The following is an 18281-nucleotide window of genomic DNA, read 5'->3' as shown; positions in this document are numbered from 1 at the left end:
TCCTTAAAAGTCGGGGGAAATCTTAGTTATTACACATGGATGACAGGAATGAAATACCATTCCTCCCAAATGCAAAGAAGGCAACTTTCAAGATGCCTCAGCTGACCTGGATTACCATTTCTGTCCTCATCTGAAACTAAAAGATCCTGTGTGAAGAGCAGTCCCAAGAGCAGGGCCCAGAAAGGAGGGTGATGTTTTGCACTCCTGGAGCACATCATGTGCCTCAGCAGTTTGGTAGCAAACCAAGCACAACCCAACTTACACACCTCAGTTTGAGAAGGAAGAAGGAAGTATGTAAATAATGAAATTGATGAAATATCAGCTCACAGCTCTAAATCCATTTGACTGCAATTTCAATCTCCTGCATTTCCAGATAAACATTTCATGATTACCGATCTCAAACTGGATATGTTACCCAAAATGTCATAGGGAAATGCAGACAGAAAACAAAGCTTCCTTCTGAAAGGTTACATGCAAACTGTCTTTCATATTTACAAATCCATATGGCTTCACAAATGAAAAAAGCATCATGTGTGCAATTCCAGAAATTCTTCTAAACTGCACACACTGCAAACCTTGTATAAACACCATAGATTTGTCTGCGCTGCCAAAGATTTGCAATAAGCTTTTGTTTACAACAGCAGAGAACTGTCCAATGCCTTTATTATTTTGCCTACTCTGAAGCACTTAGCAAACTTCCACTCTTCCCGTTAATTATGGAAGATGCTTTTTGTATTACATGATTTATTTAAAGCCTACTCAATCTCAATATATTAAATCCAGATTGTGAAGCATCTCATTACAATTCTTCTCCTTAGCATCTTTGGTCGCTAATACAAATTTGACAGTGCTACACCAAATAAACTGACTTCAGTACCGTTAATCAAGCATTTAGGAAGCAGCTTACAGAGATCCAAAACACAGTGGTGTCTCTGCTGCTAAAGGTCAAATACAATTGCCATTCTGATCTTGGTCTTAGCACATACAAAACCAAAACCATATACATATATGCTAGGGTTAAAATTTGGTTCTAGTTTTTGCGCATTTGGTTTTTTTTTAAGCTAATTAATTTTCCTAACTTTGAAAAGATTTGATTTGGCCGTGCTTATACATTTTCCCCACTCCTTTAAACAACAAAAACATGGTTTTAGTGTTTTCAGATGTTGAGATCTTTTATGCTAGCTAAAGACACTGATTTGAGTAGAAAGAACCAGCCATCAGCCAAAGTCCAGCCTTTTGAAGATAATACAGCTACGTGACAATTTCTGGCAGTTGGCTATGGAAAAGTCAGGATCAGCTGGTGTCTTAGATCGTGCATCATTTTTCACATAAACGTGTGACATCTGGCTCTGAAAGAAATTTCAGTTCATCTTTTAGGCCCACCAGTGTGCCTCTTTCCTCTTGCTCCTCTTTGCATACGAAATTTTGTAATAATTTTATCTTCGCATTTTACACACGTTAACATCACAGCATATAGCCAAAATGTCAAAATTCAAAATAAATTTGGGTATAATTCATTGTCAGTACAAACTGTGTTTGTATGGGCATATGCACACTACTTCAAAACCACAGAAACAAAACCAGAAAAGATCAAAGTCAGACCTTTTTCACTTAACTACTAGGAAAAAACTGCAGAATGGAACAAGTTTAAAAAGAATTAGAATCTGAAGCCTTTTATACCTCAACAAGTGATGCTCTAAAATAATTACTGACAAGGGGGGCAGATGCCAAATTTACCGCTGGCACTTCTAAGTTTTAGCAAAGTATCTCCATAACTTAAATGCTTATTGGACAGATGCATATGCCTGCGCTGCAAAGTCTATCAGTCATTGTTACTTTGTCATACCTTTTCTAAAGCAGCACTCTGGAGCCAAATAAAAGCTGACAGCTAGAAAAGCTGCTAACAAGCCATGGAGGAGACATTCTGAGGTCATTCTAGCACCTCAGACATATAAGCCTGCATTAGCACGTAACGTCTAGAAGTATTATAGATTGTCTGAATTGATACTGCACTGCACAAAAGCACTGTCAGTTTGTTTGACATCCAACACCATCAGAATAAATAAAAGACAGTAATATGTTTGGACCAATTAAATCTATTAATACTGTATATTAGCTGACAAACATTTTATGGTCAGCTACATCACCTGTGTGTTTTAGAGCAAAACTATTGAAATTACCTGGAATAAAGCATTCCTGGTTTTCCAATGTGCTGAGCACCAGTGGATACTGTCAACAATTCTGAATCTTAGAACTCAAAAGAACAACTTACACAAAAAACCAACACATTTCTATACGAGGCAATGGTAGAAGAAACCAAAACAAGCAATAAGCAACCACTGCTTATTCTTCAGCTTTCCTCTGTAAAACTAAAGAAGAGTCAGTGCAAGCAGTGACTTCTATCTTCCACACACAATTTCTCTGTTCTTTTGCCATACCGTGCACTATGTGCTTCCTTGAATCAACACTGCCAGACTTTACTAAGGAATATATGATTTCTTACAACATCTTGCCTTCTGTTACTTAGGTCACGCCTTTAGATGCTCCATCTATATGGTAAGTATTAATCTCCCATTTTAAAAAATTAGAACACGTTACAAACAATGAGACCCAAGTAAGTGGAGAGAGATCATTATGGTGTCTGGGAGAGCAGTAGTGTAGAGATATTTTATTCAAAACATGCTTACTGTTATGCAGAGCCATACAACACATTTCACAAACAAAACTGCTCATTTACTTCATTAATACTGATGAATTCGTTTCAATATCCACACATGTGAAACTATGCCAATCTAAAATAATATCCACCTGAGGTTATGCTCTGTGCCCTTTCAATCACTTCCACAGAGGAGTGTGGGAACAATATAATTCAACTGTTACTTTGAATTAAAACTTTTATTCCTGGCAAAATACCATATATCAAAATTGCTCCTGTTTTAAAGTCAGACTCAATGCAGCTGCTTTGTTTCAAAAAAAACTTAATGGTTACTTTTTGCATCCATTTCAATATATCAAAAACGAATGTTATTCCAGAATTGAAGCAATATATGCAATTTTTATTTGTTATTTGAAAGAAATTAAATGGAAAAAAGCCAATTTCTTTTTAATTCAACCATCATACTTTCTTCATTAACATTTCGCAATTTTGACAATACTAAACAAAATAGCTTTAATACTACCTAAAATGTTGCAATTCAGCCTTTATAAGTTATGCCAAATTTTCCACAGTTCATTTTCCTAAGCCTACTGAGTCATAGCAAAAAAATAAAATAAAAGAATATATATATATATCAGATTTATAGTTCTGTCTTAAAGATGATTTAAGCTAAAACACCGACAAAAAGTTGTGAGTTTCCAGGCCTCCCTTTCGTACTACATTCATTTAGGAAATATTTTAATGACAGGCAATCTTAAAAGAGAAGCAGAGAGAGTGTGTTTAACAGGCCAAGTTAAAGAGTTCAAATAAAAAAAAAAGAAAGAAAGAAAGAAAAGGAAAGAGAGAGAGACTTTCCAACATCACATACTCAAGCAGATGCTATTAAAGGTATCATATTTCCTAACTTCTGGTTTCACAAGATGCATTACGTTCATCTGGTAGGAGAGCAAGCTCTACAGAAAAGCAACACATTAAGAGAGTGCTTTAGTATTTATCATTTCTGATTCCTGATAGCAGGTCTGACTCCCAGACTTTTTTTCATAACTCATTTCATAATTTAACTAAATTTATCTGAATTAAATCTGATAATTTCATTAAACTGAAACTTGGTAGTTAGGGTACTGACTGTCACAGACAAGGTATAATCTGAACAAGCTGTTTTCTGCAGCATCAGGCAGTGCTCAATTTTGGAAAATTAAGAAATGTGTATATAATTATTTATTTATTTATTTATTTATTTATTTAGTCTCCCTACCTCTACTAAGAAGTGTGAAATGAATCAGTCATGACAGAACTCTTGCCCTGCAATATAGGTCTAGGAATTGGAAAAGTGGCCTGTAATTAGAATTTGAAACTCATCCCCCTTACTGTTAATAAGGTAGCTTTGTAAATGAAGAAAAAACCGTGAGTTAATTCATTTTGAAAAGATCAGTGCAACAATTAAACAACTTAAACAAAAGCCTAATCCTGAAACCATGCGAAACAGCTTTAGCCCAGCATATGCTCAATACTCCAGAGTTCTCTTCAACAATTGCTACTGTGAACTTAACTCTTCAAAGCTATGTTGGAGAGAAAATCAATTAGAAAAGTCCAACAAATGCCTTACGGATTATCAAGCATAAAAGAAATCTGCTTCTTCAGTTATCAAAAAAGCATTCCAAACCAGCATGTTATTTCTTTATAGTCACCTACAAAGAGTAATTCCCAGTATTACAGAAATTCAGTTCTTCTCCTACCATAAGCAAACAAAATTAACCTAGATTCATGACAATGCTTCATGACCCAAATAAGAGTAGCAATTTGAAAAAGTAGTACTTTTGCATTTACTGATATTTAACTTCACTCTCCTGCAAGACATAATTTCCTACAAGCTCGATTTTGCATTAAGGTGGTTTTCAAATTAATAAATTGTATTTATTTTGATTGCCATCAAAAGCAGAAGAAATCTGACTGTCTAGTTTCCTCCACCAAGCCCAGCACGATATCCTGGAATCTATCTATCAGTGGCACCATGCAACCTTAAATGAAATGGAGCTAAAAAGAAAATTATGACCAAAAGCAATTTTAGAAATACTCTGGTTCTCAGAGAGAACAATTACATCTTCCATTAGAATCTAATCTAATTAAATTTTATTTAACTTTATAAATAAGGATTATAAACAAATCTTTCTTCATGTACATACTAGTTATAAAAGTTGCCACGATAAAGTTCTTTCAAAAATGTTGTCCAGACTCCAGTGCCAATGATGGTTCTGACTTCCCTGCTGAGTGGTTGTACATTTTCTTTCAAGCATGATCTATCATATAATATCAAGTCAATTTTGTTTAAGAGTATGCTTTAATTCAGGAAGGTACCATTTCACTTTGGTCATTTCTTGTCTTTTTTTTTTTTTTTTTTTTTTAAGAGTTTGTTTTTAATCACGAAATATAAGCAATCATTGGAAGTGTGGTAGAAAAATGCCAGACTATGTGGAAGTATTGAACATGAGATACTTACAGTCGTTCAAGTTGCTTTAGATCCTGAAATGCTCCACGTTCTATCACACTAATCTGATTTTCTTCCAAGTGCCTGCAATTTCAGAAATATCAATTAATTTTAATGCAGCATAACTGTTCCTCCATTTCACACATGTTATAAAATAGCTTTTCACAGAACTAACAGTTCAAGCTCTTTAGGTCACTAGCAGGAAATGGATTAAAAATTCACGTCCTGACTGCCAGATTCAGTAACCGTTTTTGTTCCAAAAACATTTGTAACCATCATGGTCAGAAAGATGTTGGTTTAGAGACTGATTGATACATTCTCAAGTACATACTTTTAGTTTACCTAATGTTACTGGGAAAGAGGACTGAATCCTACAGCCAATAGCAGAAAAGGTAAAAAAAAATTTTATCCAGTCTTCATGTTCTGCAAAGATTTCAGGCTTACCACAGAGTAAGTTATTTGTAAGCAGTCCAAAGCAGTTTGGTCTCTTGCAGCCATACCAGTTATGTTTGACAACAGTACACAGTCTGTACATCATTGTGAAAAATAAGAGAAAATTCCTAGATTTCCACTATTCCCAGTGTGGGACCTTGCTTTTCTTCACCCTCTGAGGCTAGGATAAGTAATAAACAACGGAAACCAACTTCTCTTTGATTTACACTGTGAAGGAAATTACTACTCATTCACACAGCAGAAGTGGTCTTCACAGGTAAAGTACAAGCCAAGCAGCAGATACATTATTTAAGTTAACCTTCCCTCTCAGTGCTGACTTCCAGCACACACCGAGTTCTGCTTCGGATAACAGTATGCACTCCAGGCCCTCAGAATATTGTACATGGCTTTAGCTAAGATAACAGAAAGGAAGAATGTAATTTGTAGTAAGCTTGGCTTCAGACCAGACTGTGATAAGTGGAAATGCACTCCTCTCCGCAGTAGCCACTTTGCACCCAATCCTAGGATTCTCAACTGAACAGTGATTGTGAAGAAAGACAGCAAAAGACAAGTCCACAGCAATGAAAACTGATTGGAAAAAAAAAATCAAAAAGAAAGGCAAACAAATGAAGTCTGTTCCTAAAAGGAAGAGGGAGAAAAAAAAATGAAGTTATAAGATACAAAAGAAAAAGGAATATTTTCCATCTTTGTTGTCAGTTTGAGACTGGCAGCTTCCTTGTGTTCTACCACTCTACCAGATTCTGAGTCATTTATTTGTTCTCCTCATCATGAAGTCTCTAAAGAAGACTAGACCACCTGTCTAGGCACTCTGAAACAGGTTTCCTATTTCCGCTCCTCCCACTATATTCCCGTCACACATGGAGAAAAAAAGGAAAAGAGCAGGTTGTTAATAACGGAGAATCGCTTTCTCTTATGGCCTTCCTAACTCTAGCTAAGTAAAATGAAGGAAAATGTGAAGGACTTCTGAAGACCCAAAGTTCAGCAGTACAAAGTGGAAGAAAAACTCAACCACATAATAGATACGTCAGGGACATGAAAAAGTGAAATACATGGCAAAGACCTACAAAGAACAGATTAGCAAATGCCGAAATGGCATATCCTGGGTTACAGACAGTCATAAGACTTTTGTCAGAAGACAAAACCGTTAGAAACTATGGGGTTTCTAATAGGCATGTTCCGCTTTTATTCCTGATGACTCTTATGAGAAATACTCCAGACACCATTCAGAATGGCTCAAGGTGTTACACAACCTAAAACAAGCACAAAACAAACAGTTCAAATCAAGATTGGCAATTGCATATTTTGCTTTTAGTTAAGGATGTTCAGTTTAAGTGTCTGTAGTGGCTTAGGTAGTACCTAACTACAGACAGTAGAAAAAGGCAACAAAAACCATCTACTGTATGTGTAAACAGTACTATAATGCAGACTTCCATCCTTGCTGGTATTCACCACTGCAATAGAAGCCAAAGAAATCTAAATGACTTCACTGCTAGGTCAGAAACGCTCTCTTGGTTCAATAGTACTTAGATAGAAGCAGAAAAAACTTGCCTTTTCCCTGGCAGATTTTGATTAATTTACCAACTGAATTATCAATAATTTAATGCAGCAGTTTTGAGGACTTATTTTAAAAGGCAATCAAAGGAAAAGACCAACTGCAGAGGGCAATCAAACCGAAGTTTTGAAGGGGTGCTGGCAGATCCATGTGTTTAACTTCTAAGAGCTGTTTCAGGAAAGGAGTTAACAAGAACATGAAAACCAAACTGGCTCTATCAGCACTGGGACTCAAAATTACGTTCCTGCCTTGATTACTAAAACTAGGCATTAGGTACAACAGTTTATAAACTGCTTTCAGTGAAGTAGGTGACATACACAGCATGTAGTCATTTGAAAGGGCACCTCATAAACAGAACCAGGTAATTCTTTCAGAAAACTAATATTTAAGTGAAAATTTGAATTTTGCCCTCTTGGTTACTGTTAGCAGAAAGAAAAAAAATCATATTTCAGAAACATTTTCAAAAAAACATCTTAGTCATAGCTTTTAAATACACATCAACACATCAGACCTTCTCTGATGTTTGCAATGTTTCTACTAACATTTGCGAATCTGCATTTCCACAGTAGCACTCAGTGCCCAAATACAAGCTACACGCAGGCAGAAGGCCATAGATACATTAAGAGAGCTCTGGAAAAACCCAGAACCTTGCAGCTTAACCTTAACTCATCACATTGCATTCAGGACTGTTGCTCTCATCTAGCTTTTTCCCCCACTTCATAGGTGCACAAATAACAAAATCCGTATATTCAGATCTGCGTATGAAAGTAACGCATAAAACTTGCTTTTCACAAGGAAATAGCAGATTCCCTCTGTATTTATGGGGAGACACCAACATCTATGCCTGCCTCCATACTGATCTGGAGGGAATCTAGATTGTTTGATGTAATTCAGAAAGTCAGTCAGAGAAGATTCAAGGGACAAATGAATTCCCTTCAAACAGAAAGAACCTTTGACTTTTCCTGGAAGAACTGAAACATTTCTACTCACCATTAATGAAGATAACAATTGATCACTCGCTCGTATACTTAAATTTACTGAAGCTCTAAGGTAAATGCTCATGTACTCTACATGATATTCAAAGACACCTTAATGACACACCTTGCTAATTAACCCCAGATATGACATTCCCATCTCATTCAAAGCCTAGCATAAATATGCCATAGTTGTTAGAGTAACTAAGGAGAAATAATAAGCTAATGACAAAGCATCAAATGTATTTCCTGTTCTTTTGATCCAAGATTTAAAAACAAAAAACAAAAAAATATACGTGCAGCTATAATAGATATCTATGAAATAGTTCTATATTTCATCACTAACTGCATGCTCCTTTTTGAGGTTCATAAAACCAAAACAAGGAAGTTAAGAACTAATTGGCTTTAAACAGGCTGGTTTTAGAAAAAAAAAACCTGTAGATTAATGTGATTAATGTTTCACCTTCTGTTGTCCAAGGCCCATTTGGAACTAAAGCTGAACTCCTGACTGGTACTTCTAGATCAAGAGACCCCCTAACGTTTTTGTATTTATTACTTCATTTAAAAAAAAAAAAAAAACAAAACCAAAACAAAACAAAAAAAACCCTCATAGGTTTCCTTGTGTACAACTTCCACAGCTAATAACTGTTCTGAAGTTACTCTTAATCTTGTGCAAACGTACTGATGTTAACAAGATCTGAAAGTCCTATTTTCTCATGTTTCAGTAGAATTTATTTATGCACAAGCAAATTGTGAGGTGGACCAAAACTCTTACAGCAGTATTTGTTAAAAGCCATTAAGAAACCCGAAGAATCAAACAGCTCTGAGACTACATTCAGACTTGAACACAGAACTAAAATTAACTTCATGTCACAAACCGTTCCAATTGCCTACTCTAAAATACTACCACTAACTCAGTAGTGTGCAGAAGTTATTAACACTTGATCTCTACGACTATCAGCATCCTTAGTACAAGCAGCCCAAGATAATCTTCTAAAGAGGGATGAGTTTCGTGTTATACTCACAAGACACGGAGATTCTTCAGTCCTGAGAAGTCCATCTTTGTGATTCTCGTTATATTATTTTTTTCTAGATCACTGTAAGAGAAAAAAACACAGCACTGAGACATTGTAAATGACATCCAAAGTCCTGATAGGAGAAAGCATCTCCATCAGTGCAGTATCTATCAGCTACTCAAATTGTACAAATTAATATTTCCACTGAAATCTGAAAGAAGTGGATCCTTTGTCCTGCCTCTTCCTCTTTGTTTACTTCACTGCTCTCTCACAAGAAGTTTTCCAACTTCTATATAGGTGCTCATATGCTATACTTTTACATCTCCCTCAAGACAACAAACTTTTGAGAGCCAAAAATACATTCAAGACCTGATTTTTATGGTACAGCTGAAATGCAGTACTCTGCCCCAAATGAACACTCAACTCTGGAGTTATTCCAAGCCCAAGTGATGCCTGATGCACACAGCCTAATGCACAAAGTTTGGCTAACTACGGCTTGATGGGAAAACTAGAAAGCATAGGGCAACCCTCACAAATTTAAGATTTGTAGTTACAGATCTGCTCCCTCCCAGCATCCTAACCAGGCAGGCTCAACAACCCATTTTTTGGAAATGCCAGTAATCAGAAGATACTGTTCATAACACCAACCTGTTGCCCATGCTTATCACAAATTGCCAATTTGCATCGTCTATCTTCACTTGAATCCTCTATTTTCTAACACATCTGTTATGTGTCAACACATTTTCCTCATGTAGTCACATACCAAATATTACTTCCTGCACTGTTTCAATTTGTGATAATTTATGCTCTAGATTCCAAATTAGTAAGAAATTGGCATCTTATCTACAAAAAGGAAAACCCACTGCAATCAGATCTTGGGCTGTCCAGTTTTTTTTGTAACGAGCACATCAAAAACACAAAAGAATTTCATATCTAAAACATGTATCTTAATAGACATTAAAACAAAACACTCTTCAGCTTGAGTCATATTCTATTTAAGTCTAAAATACATCAAATTAAAAATGAAGGAACCCATAATTCAATCCTACTCTTAAGAATCTTACTCAAAGCTTGCTCTCAGGATGCTAAACTGCAGGGTAACTGCAGAATAACACCTCATTTCCTAACACAGAGTCTTTCTGTCATTTCAGAGGTGTCATCTTCAAAGCAGCAACTGCTGAAATGGGGATGCCATAGGTTCTGTGCTGTTTCTCTCCTTTGGATTTGCCCTTACCGGGCACCTCCAGAAGTCCTCCTGGTTGAGCATCTTTTGTTAATTTTCCTTTTTTCCTGCCCAGACTCTTCTATTTGACTTAGTGCTGATCACCAGGAATGAGAAACAGCTAGATTTTACCCCTAGTACTCAGTCAGGCTTATTTCTGCATAAGCAAAATCCAGCAAACTTAACTTTAAAGCAGGTATATTTCTTCAATTTCACACCACAAGTATGTTCTGACAGTTTCCTAGATACAAGAAGTACTTCAAAAAAAAGCAAAACTTAACATTGGAGTATTTTTTTTTCCATCTGATTCATATTTTATGCCTAGTAAGACATCACTAAATATAATTTAAAAATACCAACATGCAAGCTCTTGGGTTAATAATTATGCCAATAGAAAACCGAGTATTTTTCTGAAGATCACAAGATTGTAAACACATGCCAACAAGTTTTGTTGTTTATGGATGAAAACAGTCTGATATGAAAAATCAGTCATGAGGCTTGTCATTTCCTAAAGACAACGAGATCATAAATTTACAAGAGAAAGTAGAGAATTGTCCTGTGAAATTAAGTTTTATCATAGTCCCTGCATTAATGTGTTCTCTACTATATATACAAAGGCTCCATTTCTTTTCCATTTCTAATAAAACTCAACAAGATAAAGGAAAGTAACAGTCCCATTTTTATGCACATTCATCAGAAACCTTGACCTGGAAATAATTCCTAAAAAAAAAAAAAGGTAAGTGTTTCAAGTTGAATACTTCTGCAGGTACAAAAAGGAATCCAGGAATGCTTCAGCTGTCCCCTCTGCATTCTGAGAAATGCTGCCTAGGCTGGCTAACACTGTAAGTGTTTGTGAAGTTTGTGAAATTTGTGAAGCCTGTAAGTGCTTCACAAATATTAATGCAAAGGAAATATGAAAGCTTTCAAAGTAGAACAGTTAAATGATATGAAATCTTTCACACACTATCCTACAGGGGAAAACAAACAAAAAAACACAACAGCTTTAAAATGTTGATGCATAAATAACTAGGAAAAATAATCTTTGATCCTTCCATCAAATACAAGTAAGAACATTTGGCAATGTTGACCTGGCTAGCACAATTTAATAATTTTTTACCGCGCAATTCCACACATACGTGCAGCCTACAGTACAGCTGCTACTTAAACCAGTCTTTTTTTCCACCTCACATCAGACTCGGTCAGCAGAATAGATGTACTACTACTAACAAATATGCAACTGTTCAAGAAATGCTTAAAATAATTTACATTGAATCAAAAGCGTTTATTTTTTTATGAGAAGAAGCATATTCTTCTACAGCATTAAATAAAAAGCACTTGTCATAGTATCTAATTTCATTTTTCAACTGTAACTCACATTGCCGAAGAAGGAGCAGTTGGATATGTTGAATTTAAGCTTGTTGAAAGGTATATTTTCAACATTCAAAGAAATAGAACTGATTTCTTAGCATAATTTCCACATTCCCCAAATGCTTCTAGACACAAGAACAGAGTCTCTTCTAATATGAATGTCACCCTTAATTAAACATAATCTTGACTACACGGATGAGAACGGGTAACTGCACTCATTCGTTGGAGAAACGACTCTTCAAATCGGTAAACATATATAATTGTTTTCTCATGTGTTCCCTAAACCTCATCTGCAAACCAATTTGGAATTAAGCTCCTTTTTATGTCATTTTAACATGCTGGTGCATTCACTTACTGTAACTGAAAGGTTAAATGGACAAAACAAAAACCTACACACAGTTTTGTATAGACTTCACCACAACTGAGTGCAGTCTGGCACTCAGATATCAGCAGTAATGACGATTAAGCTTGGAGTTTACAATGACCAAAACAAAAACCAATCAAAAAAAAAAGAAAAAAGAAAAAAGAAAAAAGAAACTCACCCTAGCCTGTCTACAAGATTTGGGGTCAAATGAAGTTACAGTGTGAGATCTTCATCTTTTACCACTGCAGTTTAATTTGCCATAGACATCATGAAGAAAGAATACATCATAGATTGTTTTAAAAGCTCAAGCCCTAAGATTCAAGTCAGTCCAATTATTCTACATTTTCCATAATGTTAAATTTTCACTGATTTTTGCTATTAAAAATGGAAGCCATACAGTGTTCTTATAGTTTCAACCTAAAGCATAAGCAAAACATTACCAGAACTGAAATAGCACGTAAGATACACTACTAGCAACAACTAGTAACAACTATTTGGTCTGCAACATTGAAATGCACTTCTTATAGTTATCGGTAGCAAAAATCTTAAGCCATGAAATGGTACAGAAAAACAAAATAAACTGTTGAGTTGGCTTATGCATGTTAAGACCATACCTACTTTTATAATAGAAGAAAGAACTACTTCTGTTCCCTTATCAAAAACAAGGGATAATGATAACGAGACGTAGGTGGAAAAGAATCCCTACATTTTAACTGTAAGTAGAAGAAATAGATGATCCTTGATACAGACAGGTAGGTCAACTATATTTAAGAATAATTAAAGTAAAGAAACAAAACAAAACAAATACATTTAAAAATGCCCACAAAACAACATCAACAACAACAAAAAAGAAAATACCACCACACAAACAACAACAGGGCATTTCCACAGTATGTAACAGCCTCTGAATCATGCTCCTCTCAAGGAATACCTTTGAGGAAAGGCCTACATTTTTTCAGATTTTCCAGCTTCATTTCCTCTGTGTTTGCAGTTCAGTTTTTTGACCCTGGTGCATCATTAACTGGCACTGGCATGCCAGGTGACCTGACTGCAAAGGCATCGGGAAGAATTAACTCTGGAGCAAACAGTGCATAAATAGCTTGGTGTTCCATTTGCATGTTGTTTCCCATCTGCTTTTTATGCCCTTGCCTGTGTTAACAAAAGTTCTACCGAAGCACAGCCATCAGCAGATCAGAATTCTCCCCAGTCAACTTAGTCAGCTGAGGGGCACAAAAGGCAAAGAGTCACTATCCCCTTGTTTTCCCCATTGTGATAAGCCTTAATGCTCAGCACAACGCATTCCCTCAGCATGAGCAGGTGTACACAGACTTTCATTCCTGTCACACATACGGAACAGATTTTTTCTTTCCCCCTTTCAAGTCTGTGAGATCAATCCCACACATCAACTCCATTCCTCTCTTTCTTCAGCCCCAGGAACATTCCCACTGTTCAGCAAGTTCTGCAGTACTCTGTACTGAGAAAGACTTTCTTGAATGCTCTTTGATCAACATACATCCTTAGATTGTTTTTTCCTCCACTCCTGTAGAATGACACAGCCTACACTGCATATAAGGTCAATCATCCTATTAAATCATCCTGAACATTAGGAGCTACGTTAAAGCTTCCATTTCAGCAAGTAAAGCTACTTGGACAGCACCCTAAGCTGTAAGACAACCCTTCTTCATGAAGTAAACTTACCTTAAACCCTTTGGATTTTATTGATAACTGCTTCCTCTGCATTAAAAAAGCAGTATTCACCTTCTGAACGCCTACCTGTTCAAGCAAGCTTTCCCTCAAGGCTCGTCTGCCATTTGAAGTAAAATAGACTAAAACCTTGACGAACTACTATGTAACACTTCCTCCTCCTGTTTAGAGTAGGTCTAGCACTGCTGCAAAAAAAGCCCATTGCCACAGGTTACCCCCTTACTCAACTAAACTTTGTTACTGTAAAGTTATTGAACTGTTGCAGACTTCAGTGGTTTACAGCTGGTATTTGTGGGCAACTTAATATTTTATATTTCCCTTATAAAAAGCCTGACAGCTGATTATGAGCCCACTAGTGGGTTTCAACTACAAAAAGCTAAACCTTAACATCTGATCTTGGTTGACTTTCAAATACATGGTGGCTCATAAGAATTGTTGGAAGCAAACACACAAGCAGCTTTGAAAAGAAATTGGATCAAAGACACAAAGAAAATTATAATGTCACGGTGAATCTAATTTATATTTAGCTTCAATATATTTCTATCTGCAGAAACACTCACTCAACACGAAATTTCTACTGTGTGAAATTCCTGCACTTTGCATGTTGTGAGGCCAAAGGGATCTTCATTCTGACTCAGAACACCTATCCTGCTCCAAGTATACACAGGCCCAGCTACAACTCTTGGTTGCTCCGTGTTCAGATAAATACTGTCCCAAAGAAATGAACAAAACACCACTGTGGAAGATAGGTTTATTTTGATCCATCAACACCTCAGTGGAAAGCACTCATTAAAATGAGAAGAACCTGGAACTGTCATCAACATCAGTTTTAGTAAAGCTTTTGATACTACTTCCCTATTGTCAATCTGTTTTTAGCATAAGTATGTCTTCTTTCAAGGCAATCTACTGAACTTCAAAATCAACGTTTGAATATTTTAAAGCATCACCAAAACTCTCTGGAGAATTCCACTATGCAGATCCAAGCCACACCAGAAGAGCTAGACAGACTTCCTGCTACACCACTTGAGGTGACAATTACTCTTCTGAGCAGCCAACACTCTCCAAGTATCCAGACAGAGTTCTACCTGAGGACCGCTCTGGTCCTTGAACTTCATTACCTTTATAAGTCCTGGAGTAAATCAAGTTGCCACAGACACATTGTATTAAGTGCTCTTCACTTCTGTCTTCTGGACTCCTATATCTCAGAGAGCACATACACCTGGACAATCTGAGCCTGTAATTATTACGTATACAAGGTCAGAACTGAGATTGACAACAAGAACATTCAGATTATTATTTTGAAAAGGCAATAATCAAAGGCAGTGAGATGCTGAACTCTTGTAACCATTTCAAAATAATAATTTAATACTCACATGTATAAATACAAAATCCTTATAGAAAATTCAAATGCTTACACACACAAGGATGAAAAAAATTATTTAAAAAAGCACTAAAAAGCCCTATTTCAGTAAGTTTTTATTACTCAATTATCAATTTGCTACTTGATGAAATATTGAGTGCTTTAGTCTGAAGTAATTCAAAATTTTAAGATGTACAACTACAATAAGAGATGAGCATAACTAGGTGCATCCCTAACTTAATTCCCCAACCTTTTTCCAGACTACATATAAATATTACTTATTGATTTTAACCAGGGATCCATTTTGGAGCCAGTTTTGACTCCCTGCTATGCCTCCTGGCTACGCAGTTCTCAGTGCAACTCCTTACCAAGTTTTTTGCTCTCTGCTGCTGCTGTCATTTTGTTGCTGTTTTTACTAAGCCTGTGAGGCTGGCACTACACAAGTTCAGAGGTATGCAAAAGCCACTTGGCCTGATCGTTACAACTGCAAGTGGAATATTTGCTTTAAGACAAGCTTTTACTTAAAGGATTTTTCTAAGCTGCAATTTCTGCTGATTTGGAAAAGGACCAAATTCCAGGCTTAATCCTGTTAGCTTTTGGTTAGAATAGAAGCTGCTTAAAGTTAATTCTCTTCCTGAAAGAAACCCAATTATTTCATTTGATTAAAGCTATTCATTGTCCATGAATTTTCTACCGTGAAGAAGTCTGCCTCCCTTTTTTTTTCCTGGGTACCAGATTGGCAAATAGCAGCACTCTGAACAACAAAAATGAAGATCATCTCTGCCACCCATAATTTGATATCAGTAACTGATTTTGCATCTCAGTGTTCAATACCACAAGTCCTATGTGGGTGCTATTTATGAAAATACTTATTAATCAATTTGTCTTTAATCTAAAAAGACATTACATGAAAAAGAAATTATATAGAGGGAAAAACTTGCAATCCATAGAGAAGGGAAGCTAGAGCAACAGTTTCAACTTCAAGTCCTCAGATGTTCTCCCTTTTAAATTAATAAAGAATTAAATAAAAGCAGTAGAGAAAATGCATACTCTATATTAAGAAAAATTAATTATCACACACTTCAAACGACCTCTCTTACACACGTTACACAGTACTAAGATTGTTTCTTGTCCAGCTTCTTCATACATAGGTATTTCTAGTCATAGAATCTCAAATAAATAACAATTTAGAATACCTCAGAACAGGAGCTAAGTGTCTGCCATGTACCAGCTCCAAACTATATGCATTTATGTCACACTTGTGATAAACAAATCATCAAGACACTCATTTCTCTCAAAACAAATTGCATAAGTCCTATGTAATTCAAAGTTTATGAAGTGAAGTTCCCTAAGAAGCAAACAGGTAAGGAGTCAATGCACCATCTACATCTCACATCAAAGCGAACTTCAACTAGGACAAATTGTAGAGAAGTTCCAAAAGTTCATTAAGAGTATAAGAAAAATAATTTCTATATGAACTAAATTGTGACAGTTTTGGGGATAGAGACATATTCCTTATTATAAATGAAAAAAAATCATGCAATCTAAATAATTTATTTTAAATGATAAATCAACTTGGTAGTAACAGATACAAAATGAGGAAGCTAAAACCAACGTGATAAACAATTCAATCCAGATTCCTGATCCTAAAGAATTACGGATTCCTAACAGGACCCAATACCTCCAAATAACTCAAGCAGCAGTCTGAAGAAACTCAAGCAGCCTGAAGAAACAAGGCTTGCATTGTTTTGCCATTACACTGCTAGAGGACTTGGTCGATCCAAGCCACCTGCTAGAATGACGGCTGAGTCATCCCCTGAAAATCTGCCTCTTTCATTTGTCTGCCCAACCCCCATTCACTTTGCAAGGTAACCATGAACACAAACACACACCAGGTGAACTAGAGAAAACTTGCATTTTCACAAGGTAAGTTAACCATTGACTTGAATGCCTGCTGCACTCTAGAAGCTTAAACCAAGAGGAGTTCTCAGTGTTTCTGAAAGCTACCTTTGGGACTCAAGTCACAAGGTTCTTCGGTGAAGCCCCTCTCTATGAACACTTTCGTTCGCAGAATGAGAACACACTAGCACCATGCTCATTCAAGAGACATGTCTTTTCTCATGTCTGCATGTATTCACTTCAGTATGTCTGTTTTTGGCTAGTCTCACTATCTGTTCTGTTATTTTAACTATTTTCCAGAATTTCTTCTATGGGGTTAACTTGCCTTTAATGGATACATAGTGCCACTAGCCTCTTAGCCTTAAATGACTGCAATTCCCCATGGAAGGCAGTTGGCAATTCTCTTGTGCCTTCAGTCCAAGAACTTCAAAGTTACTATGATAAACTACTCAGTTATAACATTACCCTGAAGCCCTCTGGCAGCACAATCTGCATATCTTCAGATTTAACATATTTCCAACTTAACTTAGGCAATGCAGGAAATAAAGACCTGGGATCATATTTTATGAAACACACAGATTCCATTAGTTTGCAAAACACTCGGGCAAGTACGAACTTCAGTTATGAAGAAAAACGAAAAAATCAGCTCATTTCATCAAAGAGAAAATAATACAACCTACCTCTATGTAAAAAGACAAGTTGTTTTTTGCTTCTTAAACTAGAAACAGTTGATTTCTCAAATTAGCATGAGAAAAATATTTCTTTACCGACTTTTAGGAAGACTGGTACTCTCTAAATACTCCACAATACAATTAATTGTAAAGATGTTCTACATCTTCAAACTAATTTTACACAGAACGGGAAGCACATACACGTTTTCAATTTACTTAAGAAATAGCCTGCAGCTCAAACAGCTAGAGAGATAGCTTGCCCTCTTGCTAGCTGTTTCCAGGGGGCAAATTATAAAAATGGAAGAGCTCGATTGTAGGTCACTGATAATAACACTTTTATCCATGTTTTTCATACTCACACACATGAAGAACACAAAGAATACAGTTATCGGTAGGAGACAATGTCAACTGATAGAACCATACTTAATCATGCCTTTGTGTGATGAGATGACCAGCTGTACAGAGTACAGGTGAAGAGAAGATATCCTCTGGATATCCTTGGTTTCAGCAAGATCTTGGCACTGTTGCCCATACTCTCTTTAGACCCAAACTGGTCC

General features: G+C 36.2%; 1 protein-coding gene across 1 annotated transcript in view; it reads right to left on the bottom strand.

The window, feature by feature from the left end:
* SLIT3 (slit guidance ligand 3) overlaps positions 1 to 18281 on the bottom strand; it is a gene marked incomplete at both ends in the record, with an annotated part of 466941 nt that overhangs the window by 430826 nt on the left and 17834 nt on the right. The window contains 2 exons of the mRNA XM_079542234.1: positions 5154 to 5225; positions 9146 to 9217. Coding sequence (XP_079398360.1) covers positions 5154 to 5225; positions 9146 to 9217 — 144 coding nt within the window. The remainder of the gene's footprint in view (positions 1 to 5153; positions 5226 to 9145; positions 9218 to 18281) is intronic.

The sequence above is a fragment of the Tetrao urogallus genome (genome assembly GCF_951394365.1).
Source record: "Tetrao urogallus genome assembly, chromosome: 14".
In the NCBI taxonomy this organism is placed as follows: Eukaryota; Metazoa; Chordata; class Aves; order Galliformes; family Phasianidae; genus Tetrao; species Tetrao urogallus.
Note: the sequence above shows the minus strand (reverse complement) of the source record. Positions and strands in the feature narration are given on the sequence as shown.